The sequence below is a fragment of the Bos indicus genome, chromosome X (genome assembly GCF_029378745.1).
Source record: "Bos indicus isolate NIAB-ARS_2022 breed Sahiwal x Tharparkar chromosome X, NIAB-ARS_B.indTharparkar_mat_pri_1.0, whole genome shotgun sequence".
In the NCBI taxonomy this organism is placed as follows: domain Eukaryota; kingdom Metazoa; phylum Chordata; class Mammalia; order Artiodactyla; family Bovidae; genus Bos; species Bos indicus.
This window is the reverse complement of record NC_091789.1, coordinates 20500034-20515089: the sequence shown is the minus strand read 5'-3', so window position 1 is coordinate 20515089 and position 15056 is coordinate 20500034. Positions and strand designations below refer to the sequence as shown.

Sequence of the window (15056 nt, the reverse complement as noted above, 5' to 3'; positions counted from 1 at the left end):
ACATCTGCCAGGCTTCTCTGTCTACTGGCTTTCTCAGGCAAGAATACTGGAGTGGGTTGCCATTTCCTTCTTCAGGGGATCTTCTGGATCCAGGGATTGATCCCAGGTCTCCTCCATTGCAGGCGGATTCTGTATCCACTGAGCCACCATAAATGGTACTTATTGATAAACTGACATTTGAGATGATTTGGGATCACAGGGCCAAAAGAGGTATTATTGCATACCTCATGAACACTGTTCCAACCAAGCTATTGGCCTACTAAAGGTTATACGTGAATCTTCCTTGGGATATTTGTATTTTCATAAGGCTCCATGAAGGTTAAAAAAGTACCCCGTCTCCTTCCAAGGAGTAGATGAATGAAGATTTGGAGCAGTGTTTGGCTGATTTGCTCTCAGTACCCTGAGCTCCACTCACCTCAGGCTCTATGCCTTCTTCATAGGAGTGAATGCTGAAGGCCATGCCTTCAAATGTGTGGTCCACCCATAGGACAGCCAAAGTCAGCCTGGCCACCGTCAGATTTGCTGCGCTCCCAGGAAACTCCATCTTGTGACCAGCATGTTCAATTATCCTCAGAATTCTGCAAGGAATGACAGGTAGAGAAGAGTATTCCTAGTTTTTGAATGTAAAACCCATCCTCCTTACAAAATTTCCTCTACATAAAATTTTCTTTGAGTTTTAATCACTATCTTTATATTGCTTAGAAATTAGTAGATAAGAGTATAGGCTTTGAAGTCAGAGCAGCTGAAATTTAAAGCTTAGTTGCTCTAATTTCTAACTGTGTGGGAAAATCAAATGACCTCATCAACCTTCAGTCTCCTCACTTGCAAAGTTAATAATATGAGCACTCATCTCAAAAGAATGTATTAAAGATTAGATGAAATTGATATATGTAAAGCCAGATCCTGCAGGGTCTCATAGGCCAAGAAATTTGGATTTTAGTCTATATGTAACAGAAATCTACTGAGTGGTTTTAAAAGCAAGACAATAACATGATCTGATATATGCATAAAAGATTATTCTGTAGAAGAGAGACCACAGAGAGGCAAGAGCAAAGGTTGGGAGATCAGTTAAGAGGTTATTGTAGAAGATCAGTTGAGAGAAACGGAGCTAGGCCTAGAGTAGTATTGGTAGCAATGGAGAGAAGTAGATGGTTTCTAGGAAAAATATGCCAGCAAATTTGGAAACCTCAGAAATGGCCACAAGACTGGATAAGTTCAGCTTTCATTCCAATCTCAAAGAAGGGCAATGCCAAAGAACATTCAAACTACCACACAACTGTGCTCATTTCACATGCTAGCAAGGTAATGCTCAGAATCCTTCAGGTTAGGCTTCAACAGTACAAGAATCCAAGAACTTTTAAATTTACGAGCTGGATTTAGTAAAGGCAGAGGAACCAGAGATCAAATTGCCAACATCCATTGGATCTTAGAAAAAGCAAGGGAATTCCAGAAAAACATCTACTTCTGCTTCATTGGCTAGGCTAAAGCCTTTGACTGTGTGGATTACAATAAACTGTGGAAAATTCTGAAAGAGATGGGAATACCAGACCACCTTACCTGCCTCCTGAAAAACCTGTATGTGGGTCAAGAAGCAACAGTTAGAACCAGACATGGAACAAGGGACTGGTTTCAAATTGGGAAAGGAGTACGTCAAGGCTGTATTTTGTTAGCCTGCTTATCTACCTATATGCAGAATACATCATTGGAAATGCCGGGCTGGATGAAACGCAAGCTGGAATCAAGATTGCCGGGAGAAATATCAATAACCTCAGATATGCAGATGACACCACCCTTATGGCAGAAAGTGAAGAGGAACTCAAAAGCCTCTTGATGAAGGTGAAAGAGGAGAGTGAAAAAGCTGGCTTAAAGCTCAACATTCAGAAAAGGAAGATCATGGCATCTGGCCCCATGACTTCATGGGAAATAGATGGGGAAACAGTGGAAACAGTGTCAGACTTTATTTTTTTGGGCTCCAAAATCACTGCAGATGGTGACTGTAGTCATGAAATTAAAAGATGCTTGCTCCTTGGAAGGAAAGCTATGACAAACCTTGACAGCATATTAAAAAGCAGACACATCAGTTTGCCAACAAAAGTCCATATAGTCAAAGCTATGGTTTTTCCAGTAACTGTGAATGGATGTGAGATGGTGCTATGTCGCTTCAGTCATATCTCACTCTTTGTGACCCTATGGACTGTAGCCCACCAGGCTCCTCTGTCCATGGGGATTCTCCAGGCAAGAATACTGGGGTGGGTTGACATGCGCTCCTCCAGGGGATCTTCCCAACCTAGGGATCAAACCCGTGTCTCTGATGTCTCCTGCATTGGCAGGTGGGTTCTTTACCACTTGTGGCACCTGGGAAGCCTGGGATGTGAGAGCTGAACCATAAAGAAGGCTGAGCACCGAAGAATTGATGCTTTCAATCTGTGGTGCTGGAGAACTCTCTTTAGAGTCCCTTCCTCAGCAAGGAGATCCAACCATTCAATCCTAAAGGAAATCAACCCTGAATATTCATTGGAAGGATTGATGCTGAAGCTGAAGCTCCAATACTTTGGCTACCTGATATGAACAGCCAACTCACTGGAAAAGACCCTGATGCTGGGAAAGATTGAGGGCAGGAGGAGAAGGGGGGTGACAGAGAATGAGATAGTTGGATGGCGTCACTGACTCAATGGACATGAGTTTGAGCAAACTCTGGGAGATAGTGCAGGACAGGGAAGCCTGGTGTGCTGTAGCCCATGGGGTCACAAAGAGTGGGACACAACAGAGGGAAGTAATTAGTGTCCTCAAGTTTTTTGCTTGAGCCTTGGGTGGATGCATTATGTAGAAATGGGGAACATTGGGGGAACACCAGGAAGCAGATTGAACGTTTGACTTGGGGTAACTATTTATTTGGAAAGTTGCTGTCATTAAGGTTCAGTTAGAATTTGAATGCATTCTTTCGCAATTGGGATTCCAAGAGGATGACCCCCAGCATGTTGTGCTCACAAAGCAGTCAACGCATAACTACCTGACCTTTAGAACTGGCAATGCCTGTATGCAAAGGAATTAACAGTATATATTGTAAATATTTTGAAATAACTTATTTTACCAAAGTACTAGTATTTACTCATTGCTTACTCCATGCAGATCAGATGCTGAATGGTTTTGCTTTCCCAAAGCAGCACTGATTATTTGTAATATAGTCTGGGTTAGGTTCATACTTATCTCATCACACTGAAATATCAGATACTTTCGAAACAATAATCTTTGTTTCTTCTTCATCCAGAAGAGGGGATTCATTGATTAAATTTAAAATGTGTTCTGCAACATCATTCACATTTTCTGGGGAAAGAAAAGTGAAATATAAAAGCTGCATTACCTAGTTTTGGGCCATGCTGGTCTGTGTCTTTCCATTTAAAAAGTAAAGGCAGTAAAATGGAAACATATACCAAGTTAGCAAAATTTGTGAAGGAAACACTGGACTTCAATTTCTACAATTGATGGAGTCCCAGAAAGTAGCACATAAGTCAAATTTTTATTCACTAAATCCTTTTTTAAATACTTCCCTAGGGAAACCTTTCTTGTCACTAAAGATTATCTTGCAATTAGATTCTAATTAAGTTAAGACTTTTGAGTATTGGATTGAGTTAAGTAGATCCCATCTGTACTCAAATATCACACTCACTCTATGCTTTCATAATCAAGGATGGTGATTATGTTGTTCTGTCAAGAACCAGCAACGTGCAGAACAAAAGCAAATATGGACCACATAACAATAAAGAGCACTTCAGGTTTTTCTAGAGAGTAAGCACAATAGATATTAATTCACCCACTTTTTTCTTCACTTTTTATTATGGAAATTTTTAAATATGCACAAAAGTAGAAAGAATAGTATAATGAATCTCAGTGTACCTCATGAATCACCTAGCTTCAACAAGTGTCAATGAAGAGCTAATCTTATTTTATCTACAATTCCGCCTACCTTCTCCCAACCCCAGATTATTTTAAAGCAACCCCCAGACATCATATCATTTCATCCATGAACACTTCAGAATGCATCTCTAAAACAAAGGACTATAATTATCCTCCAATTAAAAATAAAAAATAATAAAATAAAAAACTTTGTCAGAACCACAATACCAGTATCATATCTTTTAAAAGTTTAAAATAATACTCAATATTATCAAATATCCAGTCAGTGTTCAAAAGTCCTCATGTCTCGTAAGTGCTTTTTAAAAGTAGTTTTTTGTTGGGATCATCACCCACTGTTAAACAGCTTTATTAGACAAATACAAAACTAGGCTTAAGTTTGATATAACCTATATGAAGCAGTATTCTTGTCTGGAGAATCCCATGGGCAGAGGAACCTGACAGGCTATAGTCCATGGGCTCACAAGAATCGGACACGACTTAGCAACTAAAGAGAGAGAGAGAGATGAAGCTGGGCTCCCTTGTGGTGCCCTCCCAGCTTAGAACACTCACATTCAAATCCAGTAACCAAAATATAATGGAAAATAATTGAAAAATAATGTGAAAGCCAACAATAAATGATTTTTGAGAAATTTCTTTTAAAAAGAAAAATACAGTCTGTTGGGAAAAATTCCAGAGAGAGATTACATTCATAACACACTTAACCCAAGTTACATTTCAAATGACCAACTCTTTCTCTCACTGTTTCTCTCTCTCTTTGCATCCTCCACAGTTGGCAGCATCTCTCCAAACCTCTCTCTCCTACCCCAAGTGCCCCACAACTTTATCCCCAACATAGCTTACAAAGGCCATTTTTTTCTTTCTCCCATTTTCCTCATTTCTTGCTTTAATCTCTGTCTGTCTGTCTCTCTCTTTAGTCTATTCTTATCAACATAAATTAAATAATCTTAACTGAGATCCTCTCAATTGTCTCTCTTTAACCATTACCCCAATCCGTCCAGCAATGGCAGAAAAATAGAGCATTCTCAGTCACAGATGTTTCTACTGCTCTTATTAAATTGTCCAGGCTTTGCTGTAAATGGGAGCTGCCTCCCTGGGTCATTATTCTTTGCGTTTCAGTGATGGGACTTCACTTCATGCACTCCCTGCTGTGGCCAAATGAAAGTAAACAATAGGCCAATGGGAGACTATTATATATTGTAGAAAGTAACTACAGACTTTTCACTGGGGGTTGTATGGTTTTTAAGCAAAATTCAAGACTAATTACATGCATTGTGTAAAAATTCTAAGTTCCCAAGCAAAAGCAATAAAAGGAATCCTCCTTTATTAGCTGTAGAATAACCTCCATTGCTTGAAGTAGTTAAAATTAATCTGCCAGTAATTACAATAATGAAAACAGTAACATCGGTTATTCATTGAGCAACTTCTATAAGCCAGTGTTCTAGTTATCTACTGCTGCAGAACAAACAACCCCAAAACTTAATGACTTAAGACAACAGTTTATTGTTCTCTCTCATTGTTCTCTGTGTTGATAAACCTCAGGTGAGCACTTCTCATTTGGAGTCTCTCATGTAGGTGCAGTCAGATGACAGGTGGGACTGGAGTCATCTGAAGGTTAGACTGGACTGGAAGTCTAAGATGGCTCCCTCACATGCCTGGCAGTTGAGGCTACCATGGACTGGTCAGTTGAGGTTGTTGCCTCTTGAGTCAGTTGAGGCTCTTCCCTACACATGACCTCTCCCGCTGGCTTAGGCTCAGTGGTACGCTGATCTGGTTTATGGTGTACTGGAGCCAGCTTGTGTCAACTATTGAGAACCAACTGTTACATTTTCAGGAATTTTGTGAGCCATTATTAAAAGTTAAATTACATAAACTTCCAATTAAATAAAGCATATTACAAATAATAGTGATAATCAGAACTCATTACTTCCTAATTATTTTACTGCATTTTAATAATCTATGCTCTTGTGATTGTTCACATCTACTGTGTTCATGCATCTCTTACCAACTTTATGTTCAGTGCTATATGTTGTAGTTTGTGTTCAGCCTTGGGAGGAGTATTACAGCAAAGAAATCAGCAAATGCTACAAATTTATTACTTTTTCCCCATAGAGCTTGCCATTAAACATTTTCCAGCACACCGCTGTTTGGGCTTTGGAGTCTGGGTTCTAAGAGGATGAGAACGTACCAATAGAAAGGAAGGAGAAGATTCCAGTCTTCTTAAAAGTTAGTTCCATAAATGGTGCAGTAGTCACTACTGCCCAATTCTATTGGATTAAGCAGTCACAAGCTAGCTCTGATTCTACTCTCAGTTGACAAGGAGGGAATGAATCGATGGTGGCTACTTTGGAGACAAGATACCATAGCAGGGCCGTATACATTCATTTCTTTTCATCTTATCATCACCTTAAACCTATGTGTTGGGTACTAATATTATGTCTTTTATATAGATTAAGAAATTAAGACACAGAGATCCTAACCCAAATTTTAATCCAGGCCTGTTTGATTCCAAAGCTAGTGTTCTTCAATATCATTTCCTACTACAGCATTTGTGCCTTTGTCCCTTTTCTCCATGGTGTTGGGGGTTGGAGCAGCTGTATTTTGCAGGCCTTCTCCCTGACATTCTGAGAATTAAATAATTCTCTATCAATCACATACTCTTCTACCCTGATGGTGGAATGAACACAGACAGGAGACAGTTTTGTGAAAAGTTCTAGCCAACTTCAGAGAGTGATGCAGCCTCAACATCCTAGAGGTAACAAAAATTCAGCACAATGACGAATCTACAGAACTTTGAAATAAGGGTGGTTTTTCTACCTGTGATATTAAGGAGTTTTGTGAATTGAGAATTTAAGTGGGGAACTTATGAGTTTTCTCCAATCAAGATATCTCACACTTGTCAGCAAGATTGAAAGCTAAAGAAAAATTGTTTCAACGTGAATGCATTTTTCTTTCCTTAAGTGTACTCATTTGTCATTAAGCTTCTACCTTACAAGGTGAAGGATTCCTCCAAAGCTAATACATTTGATAGTTTATTTTTCAGTTATATACATTAGAGTCACCCTCTCACTCTTCTGTTTCTCTGCAGATTTTTTTAAATAAAGTGACTTCTGACAGTTAATTTTCTAAAAATCTCAATCCAACGCCATGCTTTTGTTGTTGTTACGGTTGTTTGTTAACTTTTTCTTCCACAGAGAAAATTCTATTAGCATGTCTAAGAAAAATGTGTCACTCAAAAGGAGAGAGGCCAGCAGGAAACACAGACCTTTCTATCTTGTCACCCACTCACTTCAAGCTGCAACACTCTCTCTTGCCCGGACTCATGATTTCAGATCCAGAAACCATCAGAGATGTGCTTGCTTTTCTAATTCCTCTAGGTATTCCTTGGCAAGGATCTCAAACTTAAATCTTCTGCAAAAAGACAAGACTCAGAAGTTCACTGCCTCAGGGCTCTTCCCTGGCCCTTTTGCAGGGTACTGGAATGCCTACATCTCAATTTCTAACTCTTCATGATGGGAGGAAACCACTGTATGCAGTAGAGCAATGCTCGACAGGATGTGCATAAACCAAAACTATGTGTGGAAAACTTTATGCATAATTTAAAAAACACTGAAAAGCAGAGGCAGGACTTTCAGGATAGTGTAGTAAGGAGAGGCTTACTTCAACAAGAGAGATCTCTAATGCTGGTCAAAGTTAGCTAAGATAATCATTCAAAGTCTCCGGAGACTGATGGGAGAGCTTACAGCAGACTGACAAGCATTTATTGAAGAAAATCTACAGAAATTTGTCAAGTGCAGTGGCGGGCCATGGCATCTGAGCTAGGAACTGCACCCATCCTCCACAGATCTGCCTTGCGAACGAATTGTTCCACTGGGCTAGGCAGCTGAGTGGCACTTAGCATCTCCCCCAGGTCCCTGAGATGGAAGAACTATTCTGAGTGGATTTGATGGCAAGTGAACATGTGCAGTTCCCACCTTTCCAACTCTGAGCTGTTGAAGATCCATACTAGGCAGGGGCAGCAGCTGAGTGTCAGCAATAAGTCCCTCTTGTGCCCAAGCTCACACACACAGCTCCTGCTGCATAGGGAAGACCCTAGTGAAGTACCTGGTGAAGGGCATATTCACCACCATCACCACCCCCAAGCTCTTGCCCCATAGGACAGATATTTTGCCCAGAGGAGGATAGAAGAAAGCCTCAAAGATTGGTAATACTCTTCTCCTAACAAGGGCACAGACTTTAATTGGATCAAACTGTGGAGCAATTTATACCCTGCTAAGTCGCTTCAGTCGTGTCCGACTCTGTGCGATCCCATAGATGGCAGCCCACCAGGCTCCCCCTTACCTGGGATTCTCCAGGCAAGAACACTGGAGTGGGTTGCCATTTCCTTCTCCAATGCGTGAAAGTGAAAAGGGAAAGTGAAGTCGCTCAGTCGTGTCCGACTCTTAGTGACCCCATGGACTGCAGCCTACCAGGCTCCTCCACCCATTGGATTTTCCAGGCAAGAGTACTGGAGTGGGGTGCCATTGCCTTCTCCATTTATACCCTAGGGTTTTGTAAAAAATGACAGAGCAATCAACTATCAACTAGGATGTTAACAACTGGCTGTGATACCAACAGAGTCAGGCCAGCCAGAAGCTTAGTGGGGAAATCAGAGAAACAGAGATAACTCAGCTAGAGCCACAGTCATTCCTAGTGCTCAAGAAAAATGTGTACATCTCCAAGGCTTCATCTTAAGGAGCAGCATCAAAGGATGTACACTGCAGGGGAAACAGACTTCACCAAACTCGTCTAACCAATGGCATTTTTTACAGAGATAGAGTAAACAATTCTAAAATTCATATGGAACCACAAAAAAGATCTGAACAGCCAAATTGACCTTGAGAAAGTAGATCAAAGGCATTGCACTCCTTGATGTAAAAATATATTAAAAAGCTACAGTAATCAAAACAGTATGAAGTTCATATGAAGACAGGCATATAAATCAATGGAATAGAATAGAAAGCCCAGAAATAAATCCATATATCAACTGACGTTCAACAAGGATGCCAAGAATATACAGTGATGTTCAACCACAATGCCAAGAATATACAATGGGCAAAGAGGGTCTCTCCAGCAAATGGAAAACTGGATATCCACATACAAAAGAGTGAAATTGGACCTTTATCTTATACCACACACAAAAATCAACTCTAAGTGGATTTGAGACTTAAAACTTTAAAACTCCTAGAAGAAAACATAAGATAAAATCTTCATGATACTGATCTTGGCAATGATTTCATGGATGTGACACCAAAAGCGAAGATGACAAAACCAAAAGTAAGCAAGTTGGACTACATCAAACTAAAAGCTTCTCACAGCAAAGGAAATAATCAATAAAGTGAAAAGACAACCTACAGAAGGGAGCGAATATTTGCAAACCATGTATTTGATAAGGGGTTAATTTCCAAAATATACAAATAACTCCAACCACTCAGTAGAAGAAATCCCACAGAACTGAATTTAAAAATAGGGTAAGAACTTGAGCAGACACTTCTCAAAAGAAGAAATACAAAAGGCCAATGGTATGTGAAAAGGTGCTCAACATCACTTGCCGGGGTCCAGCCCCGGTGGATCCAGGGAATTCGAAGCGGGGACGGCGTCGGCGAGGATCAGGAAACAACTGCTTAATTAAACGTTAATTAAGGATATAAAGAGTAATAGAATAAGGATAGCTCAGTGAGGAAATTCAGTGGAGAAAAGAGGCTGAATAATTCAGCCAGAAGGTAAGAGAAAGAATGACATGGTGAGACCAAGTTTCGGTGAACAAGGCCCGCACTTTATTTTCCAAAGTAGTTTTTATACCTTAAGTTATGCATAGAGGATAATGGGGGAAGGGGTAGAGTCTTGCAGCAAGCCAGGCTTTCTTCCTGCAAACTTATCATATGCAAAAGCTTAGGTGATTTGCATCATCTTCTGGCCCGGAGGCCTGTTAACATTTTAAGACCTTTTCTTCAGAAAACTTATTTTTCTCTAAAGGTGATTGGTCAGGAGCCACCCTCCAAAAGCATTAGATAAAGTTGCATTCCTACAAAGCAAAGGTGTGGTGGGCTATAACAAGAAAAAGAATTAACTCAAGGGTCCCAGGTTACAAACATTAAAGCTACTATTTACACCAATTATATTAATCAATACACTGCCAGGGACACAGCAGGTAAGGGATATGGAGACTTAACAGCAAACATTGGCCCAACAAGTGAAAATCCCTTCACCAATACAATTTCTAATCAATCTTTTAACTGCTCAAAGGAATCTGTATTTAGACAGTTTAGAACATCTCATGCCTCTCAGTTTGGAGGCTCTGAGCAATCACATGTGGCCGAAAAAACCTATTCAGGCAGGCTAGAGGACTTCCAAGGGAGTTTGTAGGTTGAAACACTGTCACACCCAGGAATTATTAACTGGAGCTGTAAGCTAACTCTTTTTTCAGAGAGAGGTAGTGGGGGACAGCCCCCCATAAAGTCAGAGGTGTAGGTGAAAGCACAAAGCAGAAAGTAGGCAGACTCTGGTTTTGGGGGTAGATTGCTCGAGAATTTCCAGGGAGACTCCTGAGGCTTGATCCCGCCTTTGCGTATGCCAAGCCTCCTTCCTCATGACCTTTGCCAGGGGCGGAGCTCGCTCCCCACAATCACTAGTCATCAAGGAAATGCAGATCAAAACCACAATGAGATGGTAATTATTAGAAATAAATAGATAACAAGTGTTGGCAAGGGTGTGGAGAAAAGGGTACCCTTATACACTGTAACGCTGGGCTGGAAGAAGCACAAGCTGGAATCAAGATTGCCAGGAGAAATATCAATAACCTCAGATATGCAGATGACACCACCCTTATGGCAGAAAGTGAAGAGAAACTAAAAAGCCTCTTGATGAAAGTGAAAGAGGAGTGTTACAAAGTTGGCTTAAAGCTCAACATTCAGAAAACTAAGATCATGGCATCTGGTCCCATCACTTCATGGGAAATAGATGGGGAAACAGTGGAAACAGTGTCAGACTTTATCTTTTTGGGCTCCAAAATCACTGCAGATGGTGACTGCAGCCATGAAATTAAAAGATGCTTGCTCCTTGGAAGAAAAGTTATGACCAACCTAGATAGCATATTCAAAAGCAGAGACATTACTTTGCCAACAAAGGTCCGTCTAGTCAAGGCTATGGTTTTTCCAGTGGTCATGTATGGATGTGAGAGTTGGACTGTGAAGAAAGCTGAGTGCTGAAGAATTGATGCTTTTGAACTATGGTGTTGGAGAAGAGTCTTGAGAGTCCCTTGGACTTCAAGGAGATCCAACCAGTCCATTCTGAAGGAGATCAGCCCTGGGATTTCTTTGGAAGGAATGATGCTAAAGCTGAAACTCCAGTACTTTGGCCACCTCATGTGAAGAGTTGACTCACTGGAAAAGACTCTGATGCTGGGAGGGATTGGAGGCAAGAGGAGAAGGGGACAACAGAGGATGAGATGGCTGGATGGCATCACTGACTCGATGGACGTGAGTCTGAGTGAACTCCAGGAGATGGTGATGGACAGGGAAGCCTGGCGTGCTGCAATTCATGGGGTCGCAGAGAGTCAGACACAATGGAGCGACTGAACTGACTGACTGACTGATACACTGTTTAGGTAAATGCAAACTGCTGCACCACTGTGGAAAATAATAAAAAGTTAGACATAGAACTACAATATGATCCAGCAATACCACTTGTGAGTATATATCCAAAGGATATAAAATTATTATCTCAAAGAGATATCTGAACTTCCTTGTTAACTGCAGCATTATTCATAATAACAAATATATGAGAATAACCTAGGAGTCTGTAGAGAGGTAACTGAATAAATAAAATTTTATTATATGTATATATGTATACATACATATTAAATGGAATGTTATGCGGCCTTCAGTCCAGCTCAGTTCAGTCACTCAGTTCTGTCCTACTCTTTGCGACTCCATGAATCGCAGCACGCCAGGCCTCCCTGTCCATCACCAACTCCCGGAGTTCACTCAGACTCACGTCCATCGAGTCGGTGATGCCATCCAGCCATCTCATCCTCTGTCGTCCCCTTCTCCTCCTGCCTCCAATCCCTCCCAGCATCAGAGTCTTTTCCAATGAGTCAACTCTTCGCATGAGGTGGCCAAAGTACTGGAGTTTCAGCTTTAGCATCATTCCTTCCAAAGAAATCCCAGGGCTGATCTCCTCCAGAATGGACTGGTTGGATCTCCTTGCAGTCCAAGGGACTCTCAAGAGTCTTCTCCAACACCATAGTTCAAAAGCATCAATTCTTCGGCGCTCAGCTTTCTTCACAGTCCAACTCTCACATCCATACATGACCACTGGAAAAACCATAGCCTTGACTAGACGGACCTTTGTTGGCAAAGTACTGTCTCTGCTTTCCAATATGCTTTCTAGGTTGGTCATAACTTTCCTTCCAAGGAGTAAGTGTCTTTTAATTTCATGGCTGCAATCACCATCTGCAGTGATTTTGGAGCCCCAAAAAATAAAGTCTGACACTGTTTCCACTGTTTCCCCATCTATTTTCCATGAAGTGATGGGAAGATGCCATGATCTTCCTTTTCTGAATGTTGAGCTTTAAGTCAACTTTTTCACTCTCCTCTTTCACTTTCATCAAGAGGCTTTTTAGTTCCTCTTCACTTTCTGCCATAAGGGTGGTGTCATCTGCATATCTGAGGTTATTGATATTTCTCCCGGCAATCTTGATTCCAGCTTGTGCTTCTCCAGCCCAGTGTTTCTCAGGATGTACTCTGCATATAAGTTAAATAAGCAGGGTGACAATATACAGCCTTGACGTACTCCTTTTCCTATTTGGAACCAGTCTGTTGTACCATGTCCAGTTCTAACTGTTGCTTCCTGACCTGCATACAGATTTCTCAAGAGGCAGATCAGGTGGTCTGGTATTCCCATCTCTTTCAGAATTTTCCACAGTTTATCGTGATCCACACAGTCAAAGGCTTTGGCATAGTCAGTAAAGCAGAAATAAATGTTTTTCTGGAACTCTCTTGCTTTTTCCATGATTCAGCGGATGTTGGCAATTTGATCTCTGGTTCCTCTGCCTTTTCTAAAACCAGCTTGAACATCTGGAAGTTCACAGTTCACATATTGCTGAAGGAAATCCTGTCATCTGCAGCAACATGGATGAAACAGAAGAGTATAATGCTAAGTGAAATAAGCAAGACTCACAAAGATCAGTATGCATGATCTCACTTATATGTGGAATCTAAAATAGTCAAACTCACAGAAGCACAGAATAAAATGGTGATTACCAGGGTTTAGAGAAGAGGGAAGTGAGTAGTTACTAATCAACAGGCATAAACATTCAGTTAAGCAAGATGACTAAGTTCTAGATATATACTATAAAACATTGTGTCAGCCGTCAATAGTAATGCATTGTACATTTTAAAATTGTCAGGAAAGTAGGTCTCACGTAAAGTGTTCTTACAACAATAAAATTAAATTAAAAGAAGAAAGAAAGTAGATTGGGCTAGGGGAAAGAGGGAATGGAGAGTGATTGCTAACATGTATGGCGTTTCATTTAGGAGTGATTAGAATGTTCTAGAATTAGTGGTGATGGTTGCACAATCTAGTGAATACACTAAAAAGCACTGAACTGTACACATTCCATGGCTGAATTTTATGTCAATATCTCCATAAAATTTTAATTACATTGAGATTAACTTATCAAATCACAAATATCCAAAAATCTGATAACATGCTGTGTTGATTTGAAGATGTTCAGAAACAGGCACTTTCACACCTTGTAAGTGGGAGTATAAGTTGGTGCAACTATTACAGAGAGCATTTTGATATCATGAAAAGTACGATTGATTTGAAAAGATACATGCACCCCAATGTTCATAGCACTATTTACAATAACCCATACATGGAAGCAATGTAAATATCCATTGACAGACGAATGGATAAAGAAGATGTGGTGTATATATGTGGGATATTACTCAGCCATAAAACAGAACGAAATAATGCCATCAGCAGCAGCATGGGTGGATCTACAAGTTATCATACTAAGCTAAGTAGTTCAGACACAGACAAATATCATATGATATCACTCATATGTGGAATCTAAAATACGAGAGAAATGAACTTATTTACAAAGCAGAAACAGACTCAGAGACAAAACAAATTTATGGTTACCAAAGGGGAAGCAGGGAGGGATAAGTTAGGAGTTTGGGATTAACACACTACTATATACGAAATAGATAAACAACAAGTTCCCACTGTATAGCACAAGGAACTACACTCAATATTTTGTAATAACATACAATGGAAAAGAATCTGAAAATTTATATATACACACACATATAACTGAATCACTTTCCTGTACATTTGAAACTAACACATTGTAAATTAACTATACATGCATGGATGCTAAGTCGCTTCAGACATGTCCGACTCTGTGACCCCATGGACTGTAGCCTGCCAGGCTCCTCTGTCCATGGGATTCTCCAGGCAAGAATACTGGAGTGGAATGCCATGCCCTCCTACAGGGGATCTTCCCAACCCAGGGATCGAACCCATGTCTCCAACAGCTCCTGCATAGCAGGCAGCTTCTTAACCACTGAGCCACCAGGTAAGCCCAAATTAACTATACTTCAATTTTAAAGCTTCCCTGATAGCTCAGTTGGTAAAGAATCTGCCTGTAATGCAAGAGACCCCAGTTCAGTCCCTGGGTCAGGAAGATCCACTGAAGAAGGGACAGGCTACCCACTCCAGTATTCAAAAATGCCAGAAGAAATAAAGCAAGCAAGAAAAAAGAAATGCTAATGTAAAGTACAGTGTTATCAATTCAAAAAATTTTGGCATAGCAAATAAAAATAATTTATCTTAAAAAAGGTATGATTGACCCAGCAATTCTACTTTTGGGAATTTATGCTTTGAGCATACCATACTTACACAAAATGACACGCGCACAATATCCATTACAGCAGTTTTTTAGAAAACAAGGTGTAATTATCAAGTTAAATGTCCATCCATATGGACATCCATAGGCAACAGTTTAAAGAAATCAATTGGGGCATATCTGTGTTAATACAATGCAGTGAAAAAAAATAAGGAAGCTCTTCATACATTAATACGATAATTTCTGCAAT

General features: G+C 40.3%; 1 protein-coding gene across 1 annotated transcript in view; it reads right to left on the bottom strand.

Annotated features, from left to right (window-relative positions):
* The window catches only part of ADGRG4 (adhesion G protein-coupled receptor G4), a 117471-nt gene that overhangs the window by 46157 nt on the left and 56258 nt on the right, over positions 1 to 15056 (bottom strand). Inside the window, 3 exon segments of the mRNA XM_070784186.1 lie at positions 416 to 578; positions 3110 to 3220; positions 3222 to 3324. Of these exon segments, the coding sequence (XP_070640287.1) occupies positions 416 to 578; positions 3110 to 3220; positions 3222 to 3324 (377 nt within the window).